General features: G+C 52.4%; 9 protein-coding genes across 9 annotated transcripts; 4 read left to right on the top strand and 5 right to left on the bottom strand.

Moving 5' to 3' along the window:
- Nucleotides 1-969: 969 nt before the first annotated feature.
- On the bottom strand, nucleotides 970-2,867 carry J4E92_000603 (uncharacterized protein; the record flags this gene model as incomplete). Its single annotated transcript, XM_051492018.1, has 5 exons — nucleotides 970-1,562; nucleotides 1,612-2,359; nucleotides 2,407-2,412; nucleotides 2,680-2,687; nucleotides 2,864-2,867. 5 exons carry the CDS (start codon nucleotides 2,865-2,867, stop codon nucleotides 970-972), a joined length of 1,359 nt encoding a protein of 452 aa, XP_051357530.1.
- A 564-nt stretch (nucleotides 2,868-3,431) lies between these two features.
- On the bottom strand, nucleotides 3,432-4,478 carry J4E92_000602 (uncharacterized protein; the record flags this gene model as incomplete). The annotated part of the gene is made up of 1 exon (XM_051492017.1): nucleotides 3,432-4,478. The coding sequence occupies one exon, from the start codon at nucleotides 4,476-4,478 to the stop codon at nucleotides 3,432-3,434; it is 1,047 nt and encodes a 348-aa protein (XP_051357529.1).
- Nucleotides 4,479-6,365: 1,887 nt separating this feature from the next.
- J4E92_000601 (uncharacterized protein) lies at nucleotides 6,366-7,262 on the bottom strand (the record flags this gene model as incomplete). Its single annotated transcript, XM_051492016.1, has 2 exons — nucleotides 6,366-6,619; nucleotides 6,674-7,262. The coding sequence occupies 2 exons, from the start codon at nucleotides 7,260-7,262 to the stop codon at nucleotides 6,366-6,368; spliced, it is 843 nt and encodes a 280-aa protein (XP_051357528.1).
- Nucleotides 7,263-8,122: 860 nt separating this feature from the next.
- On the bottom strand, nucleotides 8,123-9,851 carry J4E92_000600 (uncharacterized protein; the record flags this gene model as incomplete). The annotated part of the gene is made up of 8 exons (XM_051492015.1): nucleotides 8,123-8,280; nucleotides 8,328-8,510; nucleotides 8,557-8,697; nucleotides 8,745-9,081; nucleotides 9,128-9,238; nucleotides 9,284-9,351; nucleotides 9,401-9,687; nucleotides 9,736-9,851. 8 exons carry the CDS (start codon nucleotides 9,849-9,851, stop codon nucleotides 8,123-8,125), a joined length of 1,401 nt encoding a protein of 466 aa, XP_051357527.1.
- A 168-nt stretch (nucleotides 9,852-10,019) lies between these two features.
- On the top strand, nucleotides 10,020-13,714 carry J4E92_000599 (uncharacterized protein; the record flags this gene model as incomplete). The annotated part of the gene is made up of 4 exons (XM_051492014.1): nucleotides 10,020-10,193; nucleotides 10,244-13,296; nucleotides 13,347-13,512; nucleotides 13,562-13,714. The coding sequence occupies 4 exons, from the start codon at nucleotides 10,020-10,022 to the stop codon at nucleotides 13,712-13,714; spliced, it is 3,546 nt and encodes a 1,181-aa protein (XP_051357526.1).
- Nucleotides 13,715-14,980: 1,266 nt separating this feature from the next.
- On the top strand, nucleotides 14,981-17,025 carry J4E92_000598 (uncharacterized protein; the record flags this gene model as incomplete). The annotated part of the gene is made up of 4 exons (XM_051492013.1): nucleotides 14,981-15,528; nucleotides 15,586-16,621; nucleotides 16,776-16,873; nucleotides 16,926-17,025. 4 exons carry the CDS (start codon nucleotides 14,981-14,983, stop codon nucleotides 17,023-17,025), a joined length of 1,782 nt encoding a protein of 593 aa, XP_051357525.1.
- Nucleotides 17,026-17,942: 917 nt separating this feature from the next.
- J4E92_000597 (uncharacterized protein) lies at nucleotides 17,943-19,250 on the top strand (the record flags this gene model as incomplete). Its single annotated transcript, XM_051492012.1, has 2 exons — nucleotides 17,943-18,461; nucleotides 18,513-19,250. The coding sequence occupies 2 exons, from the start codon at nucleotides 17,943-17,945 to the stop codon at nucleotides 19,248-19,250; spliced, it is 1,257 nt and encodes a 418-aa protein (XP_051357524.1).
- A 103-nt stretch (nucleotides 19,251-19,353) lies between these two features.
- On the bottom strand, nucleotides 19,354-20,675 carry J4E92_000596 (uncharacterized protein; the record flags this gene model as incomplete). Its single annotated transcript, XM_051492011.1, has 4 exons — nucleotides 19,354-19,956; nucleotides 20,011-20,073; nucleotides 20,152-20,497; nucleotides 20,644-20,675. 4 exons carry the CDS (start codon nucleotides 20,673-20,675, stop codon nucleotides 19,354-19,356), a joined length of 1,044 nt encoding a protein of 347 aa, XP_051357523.1.
- Nucleotides 20,676-21,535: 860 nt separating this feature from the next.
- J4E92_000595 (uncharacterized protein) lies at nucleotides 21,536-22,630 on the top strand (the record flags this gene model as incomplete). The annotated part of the gene is made up of 3 exons (XM_051492010.1): nucleotides 21,536-21,623; nucleotides 21,674-22,101; nucleotides 22,157-22,630. The coding sequence occupies 3 exons, from the start codon at nucleotides 21,536-21,538 to the stop codon at nucleotides 22,628-22,630; spliced, it is 990 nt and encodes a 329-aa protein (XP_051357522.1).
- Nucleotides 22,631-22,699: the final 69 nt, after the last annotated feature.

The raw sequence follows: 22,699 nt of genomic DNA, 5'->3' as shown, positions 1-22,699 counted from the left end.
ACGACTGCGCCTCAACGGCTGGCTCAAGGCATCCATCACAGCCTATATTTCTTGTGAGCACAGGCCGGGAGTAGGAGTAATACCATGCGTTGTTTTCGAGGAGATTGCCACCATTTACCAATGACGTTCTGTCAAAGAGTGATCAACGTATGGCTGAAACAACCTAATCTTGTTGCTCCCACTCCAACATAATAAACTGCCCTCCGAGATCGTCACGAAGAAACACGACATTCACAACGCGCTACCGCTCTACTATGACGACAGAACAAGAGGAAGCAAGTTTGTAGCTGTAGCAGATTCGTACGGGATATCGATGCGAGATATGAAGCGTCTACGTTTCAGTCGTCGCGACAAAGTTTGGCTTAGAAGGAGACTCGTGGTGTAGCTTTTGTGAAATAGAGGGGAAGAAACGTATCGGATGTCTCGGCCGGCGACCTGTTTCGTTATGAAGGACCATGGCAGGTATGAAGAGAGTCTTTACAATATTGGGCCTTGGTCCTATCGGCGACTGCACAGGTATCCATCAACCACACTCGGCAAAGTTTGTGCTGTGAAGACACGAAGATTTGTTTGCACTTCTACACGCGCTATTTCATCGTACACTGTATACATTTGAGATGAGCATGCCCATATATCGGGGTGCTCCAGACTTCGCCTCTGACAGCAACAAGCTAGACATAAATCATCGTACTTGGTAAACCCATGCCCGCTGTACTGTGGTAGATTGAACTAGAACATAAAGGAACATATCTCAATCCTAGGATCATGCATAAGTTCCAATGATAATCGACCGAAGAGAACGCCATCCATAAAGATATTGCAGAAGACTGGCGAAAATAGTAACGATGTAGCTCCTCATGCATATGCCTGTATAATCATAGCGAAGATCTATAGATACTAGTCAGTAAGGCTAATGAAGAGACAGTCGATAAAGTCTGACCGATCAGATTGACGTACGTGATAATCGACTCACAAATCAGACCCTGAAATATCGCTGATCAGGCTGGGACCGATCACTGAGTCCTGCGTCTCAGTCTGCGCTTCGGGTTGGATCTGACCCGGAGGCAAACATTGTCCAGACGCGAGTATGTTCATGCCGTCAAAGAGGTCATCCTGAGGAGATTCATGGATATTATCAGTACCGTCTAGGCCGTACGATTGCGGAGGATCGTCAGAGTAAAGAGCGCTGGAGACGAGGGAGTGTCGGTCCGCCACCTGTTTTTCGGCGCTCGACTGTCGATATTGCGCAACTGGTATGATGGACATCCCTTCATTCTCCTCGATGAGCGGCTCGGGGCCTGTGTTGCTGGGGTTTTCCTTATCATCATGCTCATAGTTCAGTGGTGACGCTTCCATTGCTTCGCGCGCTAGCTGGTCTTCAAGTTTCTCTTGAAAGATTTCGAAGGCATCGCCTGGAAGGACAGACCAATAGTCTCGATCGTGGTTGAGGTATCTCTTTCCTGGAGGATAGTGCCAGACATCCATTCCTTCCCGGCGACGAATGCCATGGCCAGTAGTGTCAGCTATAAGCAGCAAGCGCGGGGATGTGAGGGCGACAGTAGCTGCATTCTGTCAGTAAGTCTGAATGTCGAGGGGAAGCTGACCACCTACAAGCGCTGGACTCAATGTTGTTACCGTCCTCCACACTAGCGAATACGGGCGCACCACTGGAGTCTAAGTCCAACGCATCGGATGTATCGTAGTCGGCGGGGCGCGATCGCCTCCCGTGGACTGCTTTAAACCTCTTCGCTCCTTTGGGATTGGATGATGCACTATGTCCGGAATTTGCACGCTTACGAGAGAGCTTCTTGTGTTTGTTGCTCGAGATCGGTCTGTCGTCATCATCGCTGGATATGACGAGATACTTGTCCTGAGGGTGTATACCCATATCATACGATGCCTTGATACCTGAGACATTGCGCGTAGACCGTCTCGTACCCTCGGTAGGTACTGGTCGCGACTTGGTCTGCTTGCGCGCCTTGCTCTTCGTCTTTCGCTTCGGTCTCTCCTCCTCATCTTCTCCCTCGCTGTGTACATTGTCCGAGCCGGTCTCATCAGCGTCAGTATCGAGGATGCTAGAAGCCTCACTTGAAGCGCCAGACTCGGGGACTAGCTTTTCTCCGTGTGCCGAGCGACGTTTGGCAGCCTGAGAGGGTCGAATGGCATCGTCCATGGGGTGGTACTTCACGTCGTATACGAGCTTACTCTGTGTTCGGCTGCGCAAGCTATAAGACGAGGTAGGTACGGCGGAAGCGGGTGGTGTCATCGGTGACTTGTTGGATTCGACGACATTCTCAACGCCAGCACTAGGCGGAGAACTGGTGCTGCTGTCCTTGTTTCCAGAAGATGGCGTGATTTGCTGTATACATTAATCAAACTATACCACAGAATCAGGGACGGACTTACCGGTGTCTTCACAGGATCGGGAACACCTTGACCGATCTCGTCTGGGTGGAGAAAGACAGTACTGCCACTGCTGATTGTTTCGCTGGAATGACTGGAGCCGCGTCGTTCGGAAGCTTCTTCGGACGCAATTGGGGGTTTCCTGGCATCGTCGAGCGATTCACTTGCGTGACGCGATCCATTAGCGGTTTCTTCTCGGGTGATGCTTGCATCTGCTTGGACAAGCAACTGTGTCGCGTTAGTGTAGCCTACGCGGGAAGTGAATGATTCACTCACATCGTGATCTTCTTTTGTAGTCTCACCCGTCACTTGAGTGTCATCTTCTATGAATGAGAAGAAATTGAATTCAGCTGTACTCGCTTGCGACGAAGCCATTTGGGTAGTTGAGGGTAGTGATCGTAGAGGAGGTTAGCGAAGCTCATGCGAGTGGAGATCGGGGGAGAAACTGAGGGATGATAACGCATCGGGAGTGAATATGCATCGCAAGGCAGGTGCGCTGAACGCGTCGGACACGCGCTCCAGTGTCCCTTCCCTGTTTTGCGCTCATGTGGTTCTGAGGAAGGAGCGAGTGAAAACATCGCCTCGGGGGAGATGCCGGGTTTCACTGAGCACAACTTCGAAGAACTTGTTATAGAACAATGATTATGTTGGGAGCCGGTAAGACATGGAGCAATCGGTCATGTTAGTTGGACAACAGTAATGATGAAAATGCGCTATGAACTAAGCAATAGTCTCCCAACGACCGTGAACTGTCTTTGCGACATGATGCATGAATAACTTGGAGATAGATTGAACACGCTGTAAGATAGCAGCAACGATGCCTCGCTGTAAGACGCCGACACCCAAGAGATGTTTAGTGATGCATGTGGATATAAGCCCTCGCCCTCCATTTTCGTCCCCAACATGATGCATGAACAAGACGCATGCACCCGCAATGCATTCGAAACGCCGTGATGAGAGCAATGGCTGAGATGGAATCGCTTGAACGCATGAAAATAATAAATGACAAATGGATGGGATCAGGAGGATCAGCCTCGACGATTCAGTCGCGAGGTTAGCCGTACAGGCGGCAGTACGAAGTCGTCATCGTCGTCTTCGTCATCAACCTCAATGTCGACGATCTTCAGTGGTTGTGGGGTAGGCGCAGGCTGTGTTGCCAATGTGGTCTTGGGTTGAGTATCGAGTTCGGGTGGTGGTGGTACGGATTGCGAAGTGTCTTTCCGGTATGTCATCTCGGGCTCTAGGGAAGACACGGATGTGTCGGAGGTCTCGTGCGCCTGTAATTCAGGTGGATGTTGTGCCTTGCGTGCGTTGCATTTCTCCACCTCGATCTTTGCCGTCTCCAACACAGTCTCAAAGTTCTTTCGCACTCCTTCCAGCTCTGTTCTGCAGTCGCCGTCACGTAATGTGAGATGCGCCGACTTCTCGCACAGCTCTTGGGCTTGCTCTAATGTTTTGTCCGAGGTATCGAACAGCACGACAGGTGTCTCTACACCACTGGTGACACCTAGTCTGCCGCTTCTCCTCGCCGCCGATCTCGCGCGTAATGACGACATGCGGGCTCGGTAGTTGATTTTGGATAGGTCGATCTCTTCGTCGTCGTCGTCCATGTCGTCTTCCTCTGCGCTCGACTCTGCCTGGGTGGCCATCTCATTCATCCTAGCCTCCATCTTGGCCTTACGTAGCATGTTGCGTCCAGTCCCTATTGCCCGCACGAGCAGTTCGAACGACTTCTGCATGTCTCCATCGTAGTTGACAACCACCATGGTTCGAGGGCGATGGCGCGCAGTGCCAGGTTCGTGGCCGGACGAGACGGATAGCGACTTTCGTTTGCGACTTGGGACGGCGTCTGGAGGTGTTGTGTTCGAAGGCGCTGCGTCCTCTGCGATGGCGTCCAGTGCTGGTCGTATGGACGCGGTGGAGTCGGTCCGCTTCCCGAATGGTGACTGCGATACGGGCACTTTCGTATTATTGGCCTGCATGGCCGTGACCTTCTCTTGGATGCTGGCAATGTCCTGCAGCCATTGCGGCAGGTTGTCCTGGAGGAACACGAACGACTTCTCAATGTCGGACATGGTGGGCGAGGATTGACCGGGGATTCGGGGTTAAGCGGCACGAGTGGTGGTGGCAGGGTCGGATGCAGACGGGTTATTGCATAGAGCAATGACAGCGACGGTAACGGCGACGAAGTTGACCTGAGTGTCGACCAGCGAGCAGTGAGGCGGTGAATGTGGATTAGGGGAGCAGAAAGGGCGTGGTCGGGGTACGTGTGCAGCGTTGGGCGGAGAAATAGTGGCAGACGATCAGCGATTACTTATGGGGAGAGACGGCTGACGGGCAGGGAGTGCGTCTGCTACGAGATGCGATCAACGGGGCCAGACTCACAGACCCAACGGAGTCGTGTCTGCCGGCATGCGAGTGGGACGATGGTGGTACAAGGCCACGGTGCATTGCATCAAGAAGAAAGAGGGGGCAGCCAGAAAGCAACGAGACGGCCTTGCATGGGCGCGGGTGCAAGGTGCAGGGAGGATACTCCGCTTGCAAGAGGTATGGGGTACCGCAGCAACGGTTCGTCGACCCTTGGCGGTGATCGAACAGGGCGCTCGGCCTTATTGCAGACGAGTCGCCAGATTACAAGATTCAATTGCCTCACTCCTTGCGCGCCCGCGTGTGTCGTCGTTGCGCAGCCACATGGCCGACGCCGTACAAGATCGATCCCACTGTCACCGTGTTTCGCATGGCTTCACGATAACGCACCTACACACTTCACCTGTCGCAATCCACTAGCCGGCAGGGGCACCGCTTCTTAGCCTCCAGCTGGCTCGCATGCACATGATCTCCTCGAGTTGCGATGACAGCGCGAAACATCCATCTCGGAGCACACCCGCCGCCCGTCCAACGGTGCCAGCTCACCCCCATCCATCGACCTTGGCGATAGCGCGCATATGAGTTCCGCCCGGCGGCTAATACCACCAGTAAGCACGATGGCGGCGCGTCGTATACCCGTGCCGCAGCGCCTCAGCCGAAACGAAAACAGGGTGCCCTTTGGCTTCTTCGCAACTTTGCGAATTGCCTACCAAATGCGGTAGTCGCAACGACGAGCATCCCACATGTCCGTATCGTCGTCCGTACCCATCCGGTCTCCCAAAGTGTCCACGCACATGACGCAGACACCGTCCACGATCTTGGTCCTGTGTAAAATGATGACTTGCTGTGCACAGTCCAGTGACCGACCTGCTTGTGCTCGCGAACGATGCCCGGCTAGGAAGGCGGGTGCGCGCACCTGACCTGTTGAAATGCGTACCCAATACCGTTGGACTGCTAACCGTTGAAGCTTACCACACAAACAGCTGTGCGCCTGAATGTTAACGCACACATCATTATTTAGATTGGCCGCCTAGGTTGATCCCAGGCAGTTGACAACTACGCACCGCATCGATTACTCCTTCAGGCAACCTGGCGACTGAAATAGCGCACCCTTGTCGTGCGGGTAAGGGGCCTGCTCAACACGCGTTTCGTTTCGCACGTCTGCTTTTTGATGTCATCAGCCCGGGGACTTGCGATGAACAAACCTCTTGCCCAGGTTTCACCTTCCATATAGGAGGAAGAAAAACATCTTGCCCGTGTGTGTTGCCCTACGCAATTGAAAACATCTCCTCTCACCGTGTAAATCTAAACCGCGCTCAACAAATTTGCCATCTGTAGGCGACTATTCAAATCAACAAGGGCCATGGTCGTGGTCGCCGACCTGAGCCACATTGTGGGGAAGACTGCATCGGAACCACCCATGTGCATCCAGCAAGGGTCCACGGTCTATGTGACAAACGAGTTACACAGCACAACATACGCTCGGCCCGATCAAGGCATCGAATAATGCCTGGGAACTCGTGGTATTGTTTCGAACATTCGAAATACTAGAACTCTTTCGAAACCATATTCATGCGTGCTGTTCACCAGCGCCTTTACGGCCAGAGCTCTTCAGTCCTCCATCCAGCGTTGGCCTTTGCGCTCTCGTCGAACGTGTATCTAAATCTCCGTGCCTTTGCTGGGTCGCTGAGATCCGTCTGCTCCACCGAGTCTGGCACAATCACCACAAGGCGGAAATTCTTGCGTGCCACGGGGTCTTGCAAATCGTCGACCTTGGAGCCAAGGGCAAGGTTCTTGTCGTCAAATGGTTTGGAGGTTGGCTGGCCGGGTGGAGGGTTCTTGAATGAGCCTGAGATAACTTGTTAGCGATTTGCAAAGTACAGTAGACAGCGGCCATTTTTACCTTTGATGCCAGGACTCTGGTTACCAAAGAAACCGGTCAGCTCCCTTTGCCAGCTGAAGTCGCCTTCCTTGCCCTCATCGACGATCCTCATCCTCTTTCCCAGCTCGCTTTTGACAGTCCTTACACCACTGCTCTCGTCATCGCCCTCAATATCGGGTGCAATTATGAATGCCCTTCCCTTGATCCGCCATTGTGTACCAGTATCAGCATTCCAGTACACAGCCTCTACAGGGCCTCCACCACCACTGCCCTGCACTTGTTCGCTGCTCTCAGCGTGCCCCGCACTCGTCGCGAATATTTGTCCGACCTTCTCCATGCGAACATCCGTTGTAAACGTTGGGCAATCGCTCTGGTAGACTTGAGGATTGCGCTCTGCATCGTTGTGCTTGTTCTCTGGTAGCTCGGCCCAGAAACCGCGGTGGATGCAGTATCGCACGCGGGGCACGAAGGGTGTAGGCGAGCCCTTGGGAGCTGCATCGAGCGTTCCCAACACAAATTCAGGCGACTTCATCTTCGAGATGTGCTCGCTGAACAGGGACTTCCATGGCGCAGGCGGGAGGGCCGATGCTGAGGGTGCGGTGGTAGACATGGTGCGTAGAAAGCGCGAAAGGCGGCGGGATGCTGTGCGTGAAGCTATGATGGCTATTATGAGTAGATGATACTGTGTTAGTCGTGATGATGGAAGTCAATTGAGCTCTGAAGCTACAGACTATTTGATGTGTCGGAGAATGATGTCGTCATCACCTAGATCGGTACCTGCGCAATCGTGCAGATTCAATGAGGTCAGTAGCCTGTGTCTAGTCTAGTGCAAGTACCTGTGCGGCTGTTCGACATGTATTTTGTAGAAAAGTAACTAAGAATGATGGTATCTGCGGACACCAAAAGCACACTGTGTACGACAGAGCTGTACGCCAGCAAATCATGGCTTCCGTGGGGTTGCGGGGCATCCGAGTAAGACCGCGCCAGTCATCAGCGACAACGCGAACCCAGAAGATGGGGAGTCTCGATTTCTCACCTTTGCAATACAAACACATTCAGGCTCCAGTGTTGAGGGTGGCACCAACTGGATCTGTACTTAAGCTTAGCATGCTTGTCTATAGAAAGGATTGCTCTCGATCACATGCTAATCATGTCACACAACATCACGATATCCAGACACTGTTCAACAAGTCAAGATCTGTGTACAACATTGTACAGTAGGCGTCTGGGGCAGCACGAGTCGGCGACCTGGTCAACGTCGCTTCGCCAAACCGGCAGGAGTTTGCTGCTCAAGTGGTAGGACAATATGCTCTTGCAAGATGGACGAAACGTTTGGCGGGTACGAGCGACGTATTGGTCATTCCAAATACACGATTATGATTCGAATGACTTGTACGCTATGCTTGAATATTGCTTTGTTCGGCTGAAGCTGTGGTAACGCTGTTCGTCTTGTTCACATCTGTAGATCTCTCAGGCTTTCTTGAAGAAACTGGCTATGCTTCCTTGGCCTTTCTTGCCAGCATTCTTCGCTTTTGCCGAGCTCGTTGGTTTAGCTGGCGCTGGCTTAGCCTTCTTTGGTGCAGGTTCTTCTTCCGAGAAGGACTCCCAGACGGCCTCTTCCTTGGTCACTATGCACAGTCAGTGGGAGGGATTTCAGAGTGCACTGGCTACTTACCAAGATAGCCATCCTCGTCCTTGACCTTTTTCTTCTTCATCACTCGTCTCCGGCCGCGTCTGCGACCGTTCTCCACTGTGACGGTAGCTTCGCCCTCGGTTGGCTCTGTGGTATCCGTCGCCGCTGTTGAAGGAGCTTCAGGCTGAGATTCTGCTGTGGCCGGTGCATCCGGCATTTCCTCATCTACACACGTCAGACACTACGATCATATCCAGCTCGAAAGACTTACCGTCATCTTCCATCATCTTGCGCAATCGTTCGGCTCGCTCCTCTCGGACTTTGCGGGCTGCCTCATTCTTCTCCTCGTCGATCTTGATCTCGGGCTCATCATCGGGATCACCTTCATCCTCAGACATGCCTTCCATTGGTTCTAGCGAAGTTAGTCGTGTAACCAGAAAAGACTGTTTGTGTACGTACCATCCTCGACCGGCGCTGGTGTGGACTCTTGGGACTTTTGCGCTTCTTTCGCCTTCGGTTTAGCCTTTGCAAAGGATTTGAACAGGTCGCTTGTCGCCTTGTCTTTCTTCACCCCAGATTTCGAATCGCTCCTCTTCAGTGTAGTAGACCCCGCCGAGGGTTGTGGCGTTGAGCGACCGGATGTGTTATCTTCGGACGCGCTTCCTCTTCTCGCAGACGCGGACGTCTCTTTTTCCTTCGTCGCGAAAGCAAAAGAGCCCTTCCCGGCAGGCTTCGTGATGGTCTTCGCAGCGGGCTTCGATGTAGCAGTAGGAGGAGCATACTTTGCAGTTCTTCGCTACAACAATGTTAGCGCGCCCGTGTAGCTGTAGCCATGTGCGTACCTTGATGTGTTCGTTTTGAATGGAACCATATGTTCTCCACCGTTCTAGAGGATCTTCGTCTGCATACTCTGTTACGACCTCGTGGTTGCACAAAGACAGTACGCGGACAGCCTATATGTCTTAGTATTGGTCCTGAAGCCTCACAGAATCTCGTACCTTGAGCGGGCCGGGCTCCACACTGTAAACGTGAGCCGTGAATCCATCTTCAAACTCTGACCTAGTCTCTAGTGCAGCCGTCAGCTGGGTCCTTCCAATAGCATATGCCAATCGTACTTTCCAAGTCTTCCTCTCCTACCAATACAATCTTTGTCTCTTTCACACCTTCAGGTGCGGGTGTATCTTCGTCATCGGAATCGCTAGTGTAATCAGAGTCTTCGGGCTCTTCTCGTTCGGGCATGGAGCTCATAAAGGGCGAGCTGCGCATGTCGGCGTCCTCACGCTTCGGACGGGGGGCACCATTGGGTTTTACGGTTCGCTTGGGTGTGCCAGTTACGAGGTAGGTGGCGTGGACCGATTTGGGTTTCCGCGCGTTTTGGTTCTTTTGGAACTCGAAGAGCATCCTGTATCATGTGAGCCGGCATTCAGAGGCTGGCAAGAGCTGCACGAACCGTTTCGCTGTGTTGACATTGGAGCTGGTCGCTCTGCTAAGCAGCCTGTAGGTGACCGGCCCCTGCTCGGTAATCACCCGCGCAACGAGAAAGTCGTTGTAGTCTTCTCCCGCCATTGTGCGTTGTCGTGGCTGGCGTAGTCGTCGCAGTGGTGATGGTGGAAGAAGTAGCGAAAGCGCGTCGCGGGGTTGACTCAGATTCACGCGTCGTGCCTGCCAGAACTGACTCGGCGAACAAGGCACCCGTCGTCGCCCGCAAAGTGCATCCCAACTCCACCTTACTCCATGATGAGCGCCGGAGAGGACGACGACCTGAAATTACAGCGAGCATCTGCATCGCTCCTGTCTGACTTCGAGAGGCTGCTACCGCGACTACTGCGGAAACGGCAGCATGGCTCTGCCCTTGGTCCCGTCCGCCAACATGTCCGAACAGCAGACATGTACAAGGCATGCAGCTTGGTATGAACCCTATCAATCAATCTTCTCAATGGCTGTCTGACCTTTTACAGATAGAGCCATTCCAGGAAGACCCCCAGATTCTAGACACCCACCTCAAAACCTTCATACCTCCACTCGTCGCCGCCTATCTAGAAGCAATATCGGCGAGCGCCACAGAAGAACCGAAACCAGGATTTGTGACTCTTGCATACGCCATATGCTCCGTCTTGAATACGTTCTGTAAAGTCCGAGGCGAAAAGGTCGTCAAAGGCTTCTTCAATAACGAACCACGTCATCTCGAAGCGATCTTGGGCGAGTTAGAAGCGACTGGGGTTGTTAAATCTGAAAATCCCGATGCCCTACTGCAGGACACAGCTCGTCCCTGGATAGAGCGCTATGTGCTGCTCTTATGGCTCTCACAGTTACTACTCGCGCCCTTTCCCCTGGAGTCTATGTCTGGGTTGCAAGTTTCTGCAGAAACACCTGTAGCTCTTGGGCTGAAGCTCCCGGATGAACTTCCAGGTGTCACTCTTCGGGTAATTTCTCTGTGCATGTCGGGGCTTCAATCCCCAACAAAGGAAAGAAGCGCCGCTGCAAGTCTCCTAGTGAGGACATGCGTGCGACCAGATATGCAAAAGCTAGGTTTACTGGATGCCATGGTCCAATGGTCCTTGTCTTTCTTCACAGACATATCCGAAGAGAAGACCGACATACATCAGTGTCTCGGAGTTCTCTCATTCTTGTCAGGGCTATTGGCCTCCGCTACGAATGAGGAGCTTGGCCCTTTCCTCGCTGCCATATACCTATCCTGCAGAAAGATACTGGATCAGGAGAGTCTCGCTTTTGTCAAGTCATCAGCTGTGGCTCGAAAGCTAGTTGTGAAAAGCTTGCGCAATGTCGTTTTGCATTGCCTACAGGCGACGTCAACCCTTCCTGGACTCGATTCAACCGTGGTATTGGAAGAAGTCATCGAATTTCTCCTTGAAGCACTCGCGGATGGTGACACGCCAGTCAGATACGGTGCTAGCAAGGCGCTCAGCATCATCACTCTCAAATTAGATGCGGAGATGGCCAGCGAGGTTGTCGAAGCGATACTTGGCTCGCTCACAGAGAACATCTACTGGCAGGGGTCCAAGCGCAATTTGAACAGCGTGAACCCACTCCGATGGCACGGTTTGACTTTGACGCTGGCTCAGCTTCTCTATCGCAAAGCAATCTCTACCACCCATTTGGCGGACGTTCTCAACGCTCTCCTACTTTCCCTCGGCTTTGAGCAACGGTCGCCTACTGGAGGGTCCATTGGTACGAACGTACGCGATGCAGCTTGCTTCGGTATTTGGGCGCTCTCTCGCCGCTACCCCACCACTGACCTCCTTGCGGTCGAAACCGCGACAATAAGGGCTTCCGAGCACCTCAGATCATTACACGTCCCTCAAGTGCTGGCAATCGAATTGATAGTTGCTGCTTGTCTCGATCCAGCAGGCAACATCAGAAGAGGCTCATCTGCTGCGCTTCAAGAACTTATAGGTCGCCACCCCAATACAATAGAAGAGGGCATACCGCTCGTACAGATAGTCGACTTCCACGCTGTCGGGCTCCGCCAGCGCGCAATGTGCAACGTGGCGATCAAGGCTGGAGAATCACAGTCTCTGTACTGGGAGGCCCTATTCAGTGGTCTTTTAGATTGGAGAGGAACCGGCTCGTTGGATTCAGACTCACGTCTATTTGCAGCTGAGGCCATCGGGTCTCTTTCTAAGGCTCGATCTCCTGCAGTAGTGCAGAAGATGTCTGATCAGGTCCGCGGCAAGCTTGCGGCGTTGCGACCTCGCGAGGTGGAAGAGCGTCAAGGGTTGGTGACTGCGCTTGCGACGCTCATTGACACGACAGTAGCTATGCATGTGGAACGAGCGCCCGACAATCCATATGCGTCCTTGATGGCCCTTTGGACTTCGTTCTCAAAAGAACTAAAGCTTGAAGACAAGGCATTCACTTCGCCGGCATTGCGACCCCAGTTCACCGCATCATCAGTTTGTACATTTATCGGAGCAATCTCGAGACTCACCAATGGTACCCTCAGCAAGCTTTGGCCTTCAAACCTACCCCTGGCACAGGTTTGTAATTTATTGGACCTTTGTCTCGCGCGTCATGAGGAATCAGTCCTCGATGCTATTGCTGCCGCAGTCCCTGCAGTAGTCTCATTATTACCTAGATTACCGGGGTCCGATACATCTGGCGTCGTGATGTCATGGCTGCTGCGTTTGGAGAATGAAGCATCGTACAATGGATCGCGATGTTCCGGGCATGCGATCGCTCTAGGAGCTGCGCATGGCAGCTTGAACAGCCTGGCATCTGATACTGAAAGGGATGTCCTCCAGCGGCGGATCGTAAAGGTACTTACGTTCAGGTGCACACCAGCTGTGGCAATCGAGGCCCGAACGGTGGCATTACGTGCACTGCGTTGTTTGCTTGGGAGCAAGAACCCTGAATCAACTCAGCTTGCTGCCGATGTAGAAGACCAGATCGCGAGCGCCTTGCACATTGCACTTAACGACTATACCATTACAGAACGGGGAGATGTCGGGTCACTCGTCCGACTCGAGGCCTTGAATACCGTGCGCTTGGCTTGGGCAAATGGAATACTCACCGAGAAACGCAATGAACGCGAGTACGATATCCACGCCGACATCGTTCGGCTATCTCTCGAAAAGCTCGATAAGATGCGCATGAACGCCGCTCAAGTCCTCCAGCTGAGAGAAGCCGGCGGCGAAACCACAGACGAGGTCTCCTCTCGGACCTACTTCTTGAATGCACTGATATCGTTACAAACAGCGAAAACCCCCGCGATCAGAGAAGCTATCTGTGTTGGTTTTGTCAGCTCCGCGGGCATGGGCTCCGAATCCGTGGTGCAGAATTCACGAGCAGCTTTGCTGGACTTTGTGGATACTCTACAAAACGAAGATACATCCGACGTTACGCATTTTGCCTTAGTTGACTTTGCAAACTGCGTCCTGACACTCCTGAAGAACAACATCACCAACGATAGAGTTTTGCTCCCGCTGCTAGAGGTCATCGCCTTCTTGTTCGACATGCAGATCATGCAGCGTCTTCAGTCGACGTCTTTCAAGTAAGGGCTCTCTCTTGGTGTTCCATATGCGCATGCGCTAATCGTGTTAGTTTCCGAGCGCTTCTTTCATATGCGCAGAAGGCACATTTCAAGTCCACGCATATGCAAAAGCTTCACCTTGCGCTGGATGTGTATCGGGGCTTAGGCGTCATCCCAATGACCAGGAGCGATACGCTAGCCAAAGCTGTGAGCATGCTGTTACATCCGTTCCCGAAGGTATGCATAAGACAAATTATTGCCGCTGGCTTACGTTAATGAGGTCTAGGTACGCATCACAACAGCGGAGACTCTCTGGTACTTGACTCACGAAGGAGGGTTGAAGCGTCACGACTGGACATTACCATCCAAGAGTCTGAAGCCAGCCGTAGATGAGATCAAGACATGCTTCGCGACAACAGCGGCTCAACCGCCATGCTGAGTACATGTTATCTGGGATTAACATATGACTCTTGGTATTTAACGCAATTGCTATGCCTTGCATCTTGAATCTGTTTTTTTGGTTCATTACTCAAGCGATATGAGCTTTCTGCTCAAGCTGGAACGTCTTCTGTCCTTGATTGCCCCTTACGCGGAGTACGATAATCGCCCCTGTCTCCCAGCTGTGACGAGTGGCGCGAATGACCATGGGCATTTAACCATTGGCCTATCAAAGTCTGGCGCTATACCCTGCAATTCTTATGTATTGTAGAGGCGTTGCAGGGCGCTATACCCTGCTGCGAAGGTGGGGGCTGGGGGCCGCTTAGTGTTCGGTGGCACAGATGGACGGGCACTTGTGTCAACGCGCATTCCCTCCTCTAACATCGTCCCGAGTCGTGTTGCACCTCCCACTTCAATCCTGATACCGACAATCAATCGTCATCCACAAGAAGCCGATACCATGTCGCAAGACGCGGATGGTTCGAGCTACAGCGCCGATGATGAACGAATCATTAAAATCCCGCTGAACAACGACAGATTAGACCAAAGTGTTTTGGCTGCAAAACGAGCCACAACACAGTTTCAAGGGGCCCCGAGATATGATCAGGACAAGTTTGCTGTCGCAGCATCGATGGTCTATACCCCAGCTGACGGAGAAGCTCAACGGCTTCGGATCGTTACCAGGTCAAAGCGGGACACCAGTGGAACGAATGATGCGAGATCTGAGCACTGGTTGTACGTCAATTCTTCCAATGGTTGCGTCATGCTAACGACATGCAGGCATATCCAAACTCACTGCATAGATTTCGATGCGTTTGAGGTACGCTTCTACCCCTAGACCACTGGCAGCAATCTAACGGTCATGGAAGAAAGTCGCGACCCATTTTGCGCTTGACTACGATGAAGACGCCATACCGGTTGTGCTTTCTTTTTTGAAACACATCAAGGTTGAATGCACAGAGCGAACCTCACACGGCAGCTATATACGGCCGAACACAGTACTGCGATGTGACGGAACCGATCCTATACAAGCCCACAAACCTGACATATCTGCTATCTTTGTTGCTTTTCCGTACTTTGACATTGGTGCGCTCCATCCCTCTCGTGCACCAAAAGACACATCACTACACGAAACTCGGTAAGTCTGCAGCTCGCAACGGCTCGTATAAGCAAACTACTTTACTGACGTGTTGCTGGATGCTGCGGCAGAGGATTGTCCCAGTATACATATCCGCAAGAAGCTGCACAGGGTCGGGATGACGAACAAATGTTCAAGAAGTTCAAGGGTGTAAGAAGGGGAGACACTCTCCGGGTTCCCCAATTCTGGTCCATGGTCATACAGTCACACCTTATTATCACCTGCGGACCGAGTGCTCTCCACGAACTCTTCGACGGCAGTGTTGAGTTCATCTCTGGGGACTACCTTCGTACGGACGGACCCAGTCTAGTTCAGGTCACCGATTTCTACGGACAAGTCACGTACGTACCGCTCAAGCTGTGCTCAACATACGTCGCACTACGTCGTAACATTGAGAGCAAGTGTCTCGAAGACAGCGAAGAAGATAGTGAAGACTATGTCATACATCTGGGGTCAGATGACTCAGTACTGGAGGCAGACCAATGGCCACACATCATGAAATCCGAACGATCTGCAATGATCGTTTTGCGTCTCAATCGGAAGAGCACGAGCAGGGATATGTCCTTGATCGATCGTTCACGTAGTGAACAAGGAAAGATTGAGTATGGTGATCTAAGCTCCGAACATAACTCAACAGATGAAGACAAGACTAAAGCACTTATCCTAAGGCGACATTTGTAAGCGGTTACCAGTCGAATGAATCCACTCTTGGCCTCCCGCTGATGTTTATACAGCAACGATGTCGAGCAGAGTCGCCAATCGAAATACGTTGGCGCAACCAGTGAGCTTTTAGCAAGGCAAGGTTATGTCGTGAATGACCCCGGCTCGCTCGTGGGTGGCAGCAACCCTATTACTAGCCCGAAGCCGATCATCTTCCGCCGTCCAGAGCGTATGGTAAGGCCACCTTTTGCACAAGATGGCCTTCATGTTGCCAGGGCCATTACGTATGAGAGCGAAAATGCGGTTCACATCAGCAGTAGTTCGTATGCATCCATTGTTGGCACCAAAGAGCTTGCTGGTGAGGCTCTATCGTTCGCGGAAAGAGTGAGTAGTACATCATTGGTCGGTGATGCAGTCGAGACGCCGCACAGTTCAAGGGAGTCTCATGTACCTGACATCATCGACATAGAAGACGAGGAAAAACCCTCCGGCTCTTTCGAACTTGCGCCTGATGTCCACGATACGAAGGGATACACAGAAAAAGATGCTCAGTGTTCGTTCTCATCATCATCTCGCTCAATCAACGAGCGAGATCATCCTGAGTTTGAAGAGGAAGAGACCACGTTAGGAGCGATACGGAATGCGATATCAGATTGTGAAGAGGGCGTGGAATCTGGAGTAAAGGCCAAAGCTCGCTTTTCACAAAGTCAACCCAACTTGCACGTTGCCACACAAGACGCCCCAGGATCATTCAAAGGGGACGTAAAAGGGGAAGAGCTCGTTGACTCAGATCTACGACTACAGGATGATGCGAATATAATACAGGAAGAAAAGAGACGTCTCAGTATCGAGGATAACCCTGGAGACCTAAGGGATCTTGTGGGTTTACAAGTCAAAGACCTTAAAGGACTAATAAGTGAAGAAGTTGCTGCTGCGTTGAGGCACAACACTGATCAAGTCAACCGAGATGTCCAAAAGCAACTAGAGGTTGAGCTCCGCAATCGGCTCGCCAAGTCTGGCCTCCTTCCAAATCTTATCGAAGCCATCATCAAACAAGGAACCGACACAGCACCCGGAAGAGAAGAGCGATCTCTACCTAACTATACCAGGGTACCGACTAGTCAACTCGATAGGGCTACTTTGCTTCACTTCAATCTGCGATTCCAGCATGACATACTTGATCCTAACTTCTGGATCATCTTCCAACACCTGACAACAGAGGATTTGCTGCCGATGATTAACCACACATGCGACCGTCGTATAGAGGCGCATCTCCAAAGGGAGCGTCAAGAAGGATCGTGCGCTCAAACACAAGAGCGTCAAGAGCAGAATCCGCCAATGGATGCTTCTCCGTCCGAACATGTACGCACTCGCTGATGGAGATTCGGAAGTGAAATCATGCTTACTTGAACAGAACGATAGAGCTTCACGCGAAAAAACTCTGGACAGAAATCGCGCAGCCACGACGTATCGGACGCGAGAAGTTTCCCCAAGTCCCAAGCTTACAAGATTGAATACCGGTCTTCGTGTGCCACCTTTCCTTGCATGGCAAACAAGAGAGAACCCGTCAGAGCAGGATATTGATGAGAGTACCCATATACAGCTTACTCTGTTTGCTATCGAACAGCAGCTGACTAGGACGCGGACGGATGCAGCAAGACTACCAATCGATCTCACGCATTCATTTGTCCACGCGTATCAATTAGGTGTACGACTCACCAATAAGGAGTCTTCCCTCGACGATGTCTTGACATCACTAGCGACCTGTTATAGAACCTGTGCCAGAGTCGTTGGAAATACGACTAAACGCAACGAGCTGACTGTAATGGACGACACAAATGGCCTCTCCAATTCACTCGAATCAGGTACCGGCATTACTAACAGTGACATTACAGCTGATGTCAGGAATGATTCAGAAGCGGAGACCTATGTCACGGCGAGAAGAGTAACCCAATGGCAAATGGCTCTGATGCACAAACACGCACAACGCGTTTTTCACTCTACTATGGAAATCATAGACCAATTTGTACCAAAATATTACGATCATCAGCTCTTGCGCAGATGCTGGGGTGTACTGAGGTTTATCATCGAGGTATGACTCCTTTTTAATGCGCCGAAAGGCTGTTTTGGCTTACTACTTACACGACCTTGGCAGATCGTTGGCTATATGGGCGTCAAGAATGTTGTATATCAAGAGCTGGAGGAGTCAGAGCCATCGTCAACTTACGCGATCCGTGAGATTCCTCACAAAGAATACTTGAGGCTTCACAAGCTTACTGATCTATCTTCTCCTATAAATCAGTGTGACTTCTGCAAGCGCGCAAGGTACTACTCAAGCGCAGATGAAGCTTTCGAACATCTGCGGCGCGTTCACGTCAGCGATACGCATCAATCATCACATTTTTCTCGAACACAGCTATCTCACTGGGTTATGTCATCTCAGCTAGCTGGTGTGGAGGAGCAAAACGAGCTCATTGTCGAGTATCTCAGTGCAATGGCACTGCGCGTTGAGACGTTGCGATCCAAAGCAATTGATATCCGCAACAGTGTCGCCAATGAGAGAAACGAAAAGCCGAGCGAGTATCTCCTACCGCTATCGCTTGTAAAAGCGGCAGAGATGATTTTGCAGATGATCGATACTTGCGGGTATAGTGTTGTTGAGTTGCACAAACTCAATCTGGCCGATGCGATGCCCATCATTTCGTGGAAGGAGCTCAAGATTCACTTGGATCTGCTTTCATACTTTGGCTCAGCAGCTTCTACTACGCTTTCTTCAGCGCGTAAAGAGCTACTGATCATGGCGCATACTGGCAGCCACCGGGGAGCTGTACAAAACTTCCGCAGTACGCCTGAGGTTACTTTGCTCATATGCCTCTTCCATCTCTGGTCAAGAGCGGTATTGCACGACTCGTCTGTACCTGACTTGTACCGAGAGCATCTTTCGAAAATGGTATGTGCACTATTTAGGTCAGCCAGATGTTTACACACTAACAAGACATAGCAATACGAAGCTAGCCGTCGGCCATCTAAGCTTGCCCTCCGAGAGTTGTACCTCTTGGAAGAGGAATTCGAGATGGTAGCCTCTATCTGCGCTCAACAACGCAGCATGATCAGGGATTTCTACGACATCATCGGTCCCTCCACCTATCGCATAGCCACCAAAGAATGTTTCAGAGCCGACAGAGACATCGTGATTCCCCTCATGAACCAAAATCACAACAATCCTGTCAACATGGGAGCAACTTCTACAGGAGTAAGAGAAACACAGGCATTGTTCGATAGGACCAAAGAGGTGCTCCGCCACAACGTTGAAGTCTCAGAAGAAAGCAACTCGAAAGCCATCAGAGTATTTACTCTAGTGACAATCGTGTTTCTCCCTCTTTCTTTCATCTCTTCTGTATTCGGCATGAACACTACGGATATAAGAGACATGAACAGCTCGCAAGCTCTCTTTTGGGTCATTGCCATTCCTGCCACAACGCTGATTGGAGGACTCTCTTTGATGATCGCATATCATGGAACGTACATGTGGGCTAAGGTACGCGCGATGGGCGATGCTATGTGGGGATCAGAGAAGATACCGCGCGGGCGACGTGCCTGGAAACGAAAGCCAAAAGACGTGGAAAAGGTAGACGATGGCGAGATTGCAGACACACGGCCTCTGGGACCAGGTCATCTCCGGAGAAGGAAGACAGTCTTGAACGTTGTTGGGTCGAAGAAACCAAGGAAGTTCCGGTAAGAAGGGGTTTAACCCGGACAGAGTTACTATAGCCCGCCCTTTCGATAGCTGTCTCTTACTATCCATTACCACGGCCGGCCAAATCAATGCTCCGTGGGCACACTTATAGTCTCGCCTTTATCCCGTCTTCATTCAGGATGTTCAACACCTGCTTCTCTGCTTCCCACGCACTTCCCCAGCCGCTTTGGTATCCATAGCCAGCATGCCCGTAGCTATGCACTACTTCAACTCCATCAATGTTCTCTCTCTCCACCCTTGGACCCCCAGTCCTCATAGGGCGCAGACCCACACCATGTCTGATGACACTCAGCTCGGTTACCTTTCCAGTCTTCGGTACTAGCGACGGACACAGGTCGATGGAGCGTTGCATGATGCGCTGTGCGAGGTTGGGATCAGGTTGCGATTCCCACGAGTGGTGTTGTAGACAGCCTCCGAGGATGGTGCCACCACCGACTGCGCGCTGCATAATATAGGTAGCTTCTTCACTGCCATCGTCGGTTCCGCTCACTGTCACCATGACACCCGGCTCATTCCGCACTAGGACAATTTGACCACGTCCAGGGTACACGTTACTGTCCATGACGCCTCCCAGTGTGGAGGCTAGAAGACCAGTACAGTTCACGACGGCATTTGCATTGCCCGAGGTATGGAAGCTGCCTGCTTCAGAGATATGGGAGAGTATACCGCGCTTGATGGTCACACCGGCCTTCACGCACTGTCCCACGATCCAAGGAAGATAGACAGCAGTGTTTATACATACTGAAGTAAACTCCGTGCCCCTGTCACAGCCTTCTGGGAGTTCAGATTTGGACAGCACGCGGAACTAAGCAGCGTCAGCATGACTTCACGCAAGCAACGTAGATGAATGTATGAAAACCGAGTTGGGGTAGGCACTACATACATTCGGCACAACGTCCTTGAACCATGCGTCTTCTTTGGTCAGCTCTTCAAACCACTGTCCTGTAGCGGTGCCTGCATCTTTCTCTCGCCCATAGACCCTCGTCGCCTGGTAGTGGATGCCTGCTTCGGGTATCTCACGACAGATCCGATCGAGCTCACTCCAGGTAGCTTTCTCGAACCTCTGCAAATTTGAGCCTGGCTTGCCAACAGGAAAGTAGTTTGCTCCAGCCCAGGGTGATGCATATTCTATGTCGTAGTCGCCGGGCATGTGCTTGGCTACGACGGTAACGCTGAGGTCCTTGTGCTTGGAGAGCACGAGGGCTGTGGAGAGGCCGATGACGCCTGCTCTGGGGTGGTGTTAGTGCGGTCTTGAGGTTGCCGCCCAACACGGATTAGACATGTTGGAGAGTCATAGGCGAGGATGAGTACATATTACCACGGGACGTGGAGGGGCAACACAAAATATCATGACAGCATTGATAGGCGAGCTTACCCGACAACGACGACACTCTTCTGGTTGGCCATGCTGGCAGCGCAGAGTCAGAGCGATGGCTGCCTTGACGCACCCGTGATATGCCGTGGGGTGACTGAACAGGACTTCCAAGGTTGCTATCGCCGTGGATGCGGAGCCTGATGAGGATGGCGGGGTCATGCCTTGTATCCCCGGCTCGCCTATTGGCTCCTTCCCGCACACGAGACAAAACGCGTGCGCACATGCGAGCTTTGTTTACTGACCAACTGGCCTGCTTGCTATTGTAAAGCTATTATAACGCTGGCCCCGGCCCCCTTCACTTTGGTGCTATTGTCCAGATTATTGAGCAAACTCGGTTCTCGCCCACTTGCACGCGCTTTTTGCCCTTCACCGCCGATATATCGCGAAAAACAGTCGGGCCTGCCCCATCGGCTAGCTGGGGGAGCTCTGTGGTCCGTGACATCATTGCAGGCTCCGAGGTATGTAGGCCGAAGATTTTTCCGTACCATCTGGAGCTTTAGTTTCTGCCGTTTGAAAAGTACAAGAAGGCGCTGTCCCGGTGTCTGGTTGGCTGACGTCTGATTGTACTTCTCCAGGCTCCTGAGCGCGAGCTGTCCTGACTCGGGGCGGAGATCGTTGTTCCTGCGACCCGCCAAGCTGAGCCATCCCTGTCGCCGTGTCCCTTCGAGAGCCTCAAGAGTTCGGGCGCGTCACAAAGATATTCATCATTCACGTTCACCGGCCACGACCTTCACCAACTTGGCGTGGCCGGCCCAGCCCTCTCTACAATAGCAACTGTCGCACCTAAGCTCAACCCTCATCCATGACCCCGTCACCCCACTCCTGTGCCTTCCTCTTTGCATTACACCGACTTCTCCTGTCCAACACGCACGCTTGATACACCACCGCCAATATGGCTACCCGAAGACAGCGGGCCAACTCGCCTGAATTTCCCATACTCGAGGCCAATGCCCTGTATGCCAGCCAGATCCGCGGCGATGGTGAGCTTAATTACCCCATATTCCCATGTTCAAGGCTGACTTCGCCCAAGGCAACTGCCTCTTCAACGCCCTGTCTGACCAGCTCTATGGCAACCAAGATATGCACGAGGTGCTGCGCACCACCACCATAGAGCACATGAAGGACAGCGCGGACTTCTACCGCCAGTACATGGCCTGCAACACGGTGCGACGGAACCCCAAGCGCAAGACTGCTGCAGCTGCCGCCAACCGCCTTGACACCACATGCTACACCGACGAGCAGCTGCAACAGCAGTTTGAAGAGCACGTCGAGAAGATGGGCCAGCCCGGCGAGTGGGCCGACAACATGGAAGTCTCAGCATTTGCCTCCGCCCTCAACGTCAACGTCCGCCTCTGGCAGGCTGACTACACCTACCTCTTCTCGCCCCGCACATGCTACACGTCGAACGAGGACCTGGCTGCTCAGGACAGCCGCCAGACACTTCACATTGCCTATCACGTAAGTCATGCCACCACTGACTACCCCGCTGGCACAGCACTGACGTACCAATTAGACTTGGGAGCATTACTCTTCCGTCCGCAATATCGCCGGACCTCACAGCGGTCCCCCTGACGTCAACATTGTACCCCAGGTCATCTCCAAGAAGCGGCCTAGCCCTAGTGTCGACGGTGACGACGATGACCAGCGTCGCCGCTCACGAAAGCGCCGCTCCCCTCTGCCGCTCTTCGACTCCGACTCTACACCAGAGGGCACCGAGAGCTCGTCAGATGAATCAAACGGATTCGCAGCGTCGCAGCGGTCCAACATTGAAATTCCTCAACCAGAGCCGGTGAAGGTTAAGCTCACCATCAAGCTCCGCGGTCTTCGCACCTCAGATACCTCCTCCCCTACTCCATCCTGCACCACTTCTCGCGCGCCTACGCCCGCACCAGCTCCCATACAAACCCCATCCGAGCCCAAGAAGCCGGCTCCCGCAGCACCCAAGAGTGTTGCCGTGGCAGAGACCACACCCGCTGCTACCGCCTAGTAGGCTTGGTAGCATCATGGCCTTACGACGACGGACACCGATTCACGGTTCATATTGATGACGCTGACG

Source organism: Alternaria infectoria (genome assembly GCF_024043175.1).
Source record: "Alternaria infectoria strain BMP 0036 chromosome Unknown scaffold_1, whole genome shotgun sequence".
Lineage (NCBI taxonomy): Eukaryota > Fungi > Ascomycota > Dothideomycetes > Pleosporales > Pleosporaceae > Alternaria > Alternaria infectoria.
Note: the sequence above shows the minus strand (reverse complement) of the source record. Positions and strands in the feature narration are given on the sequence as shown.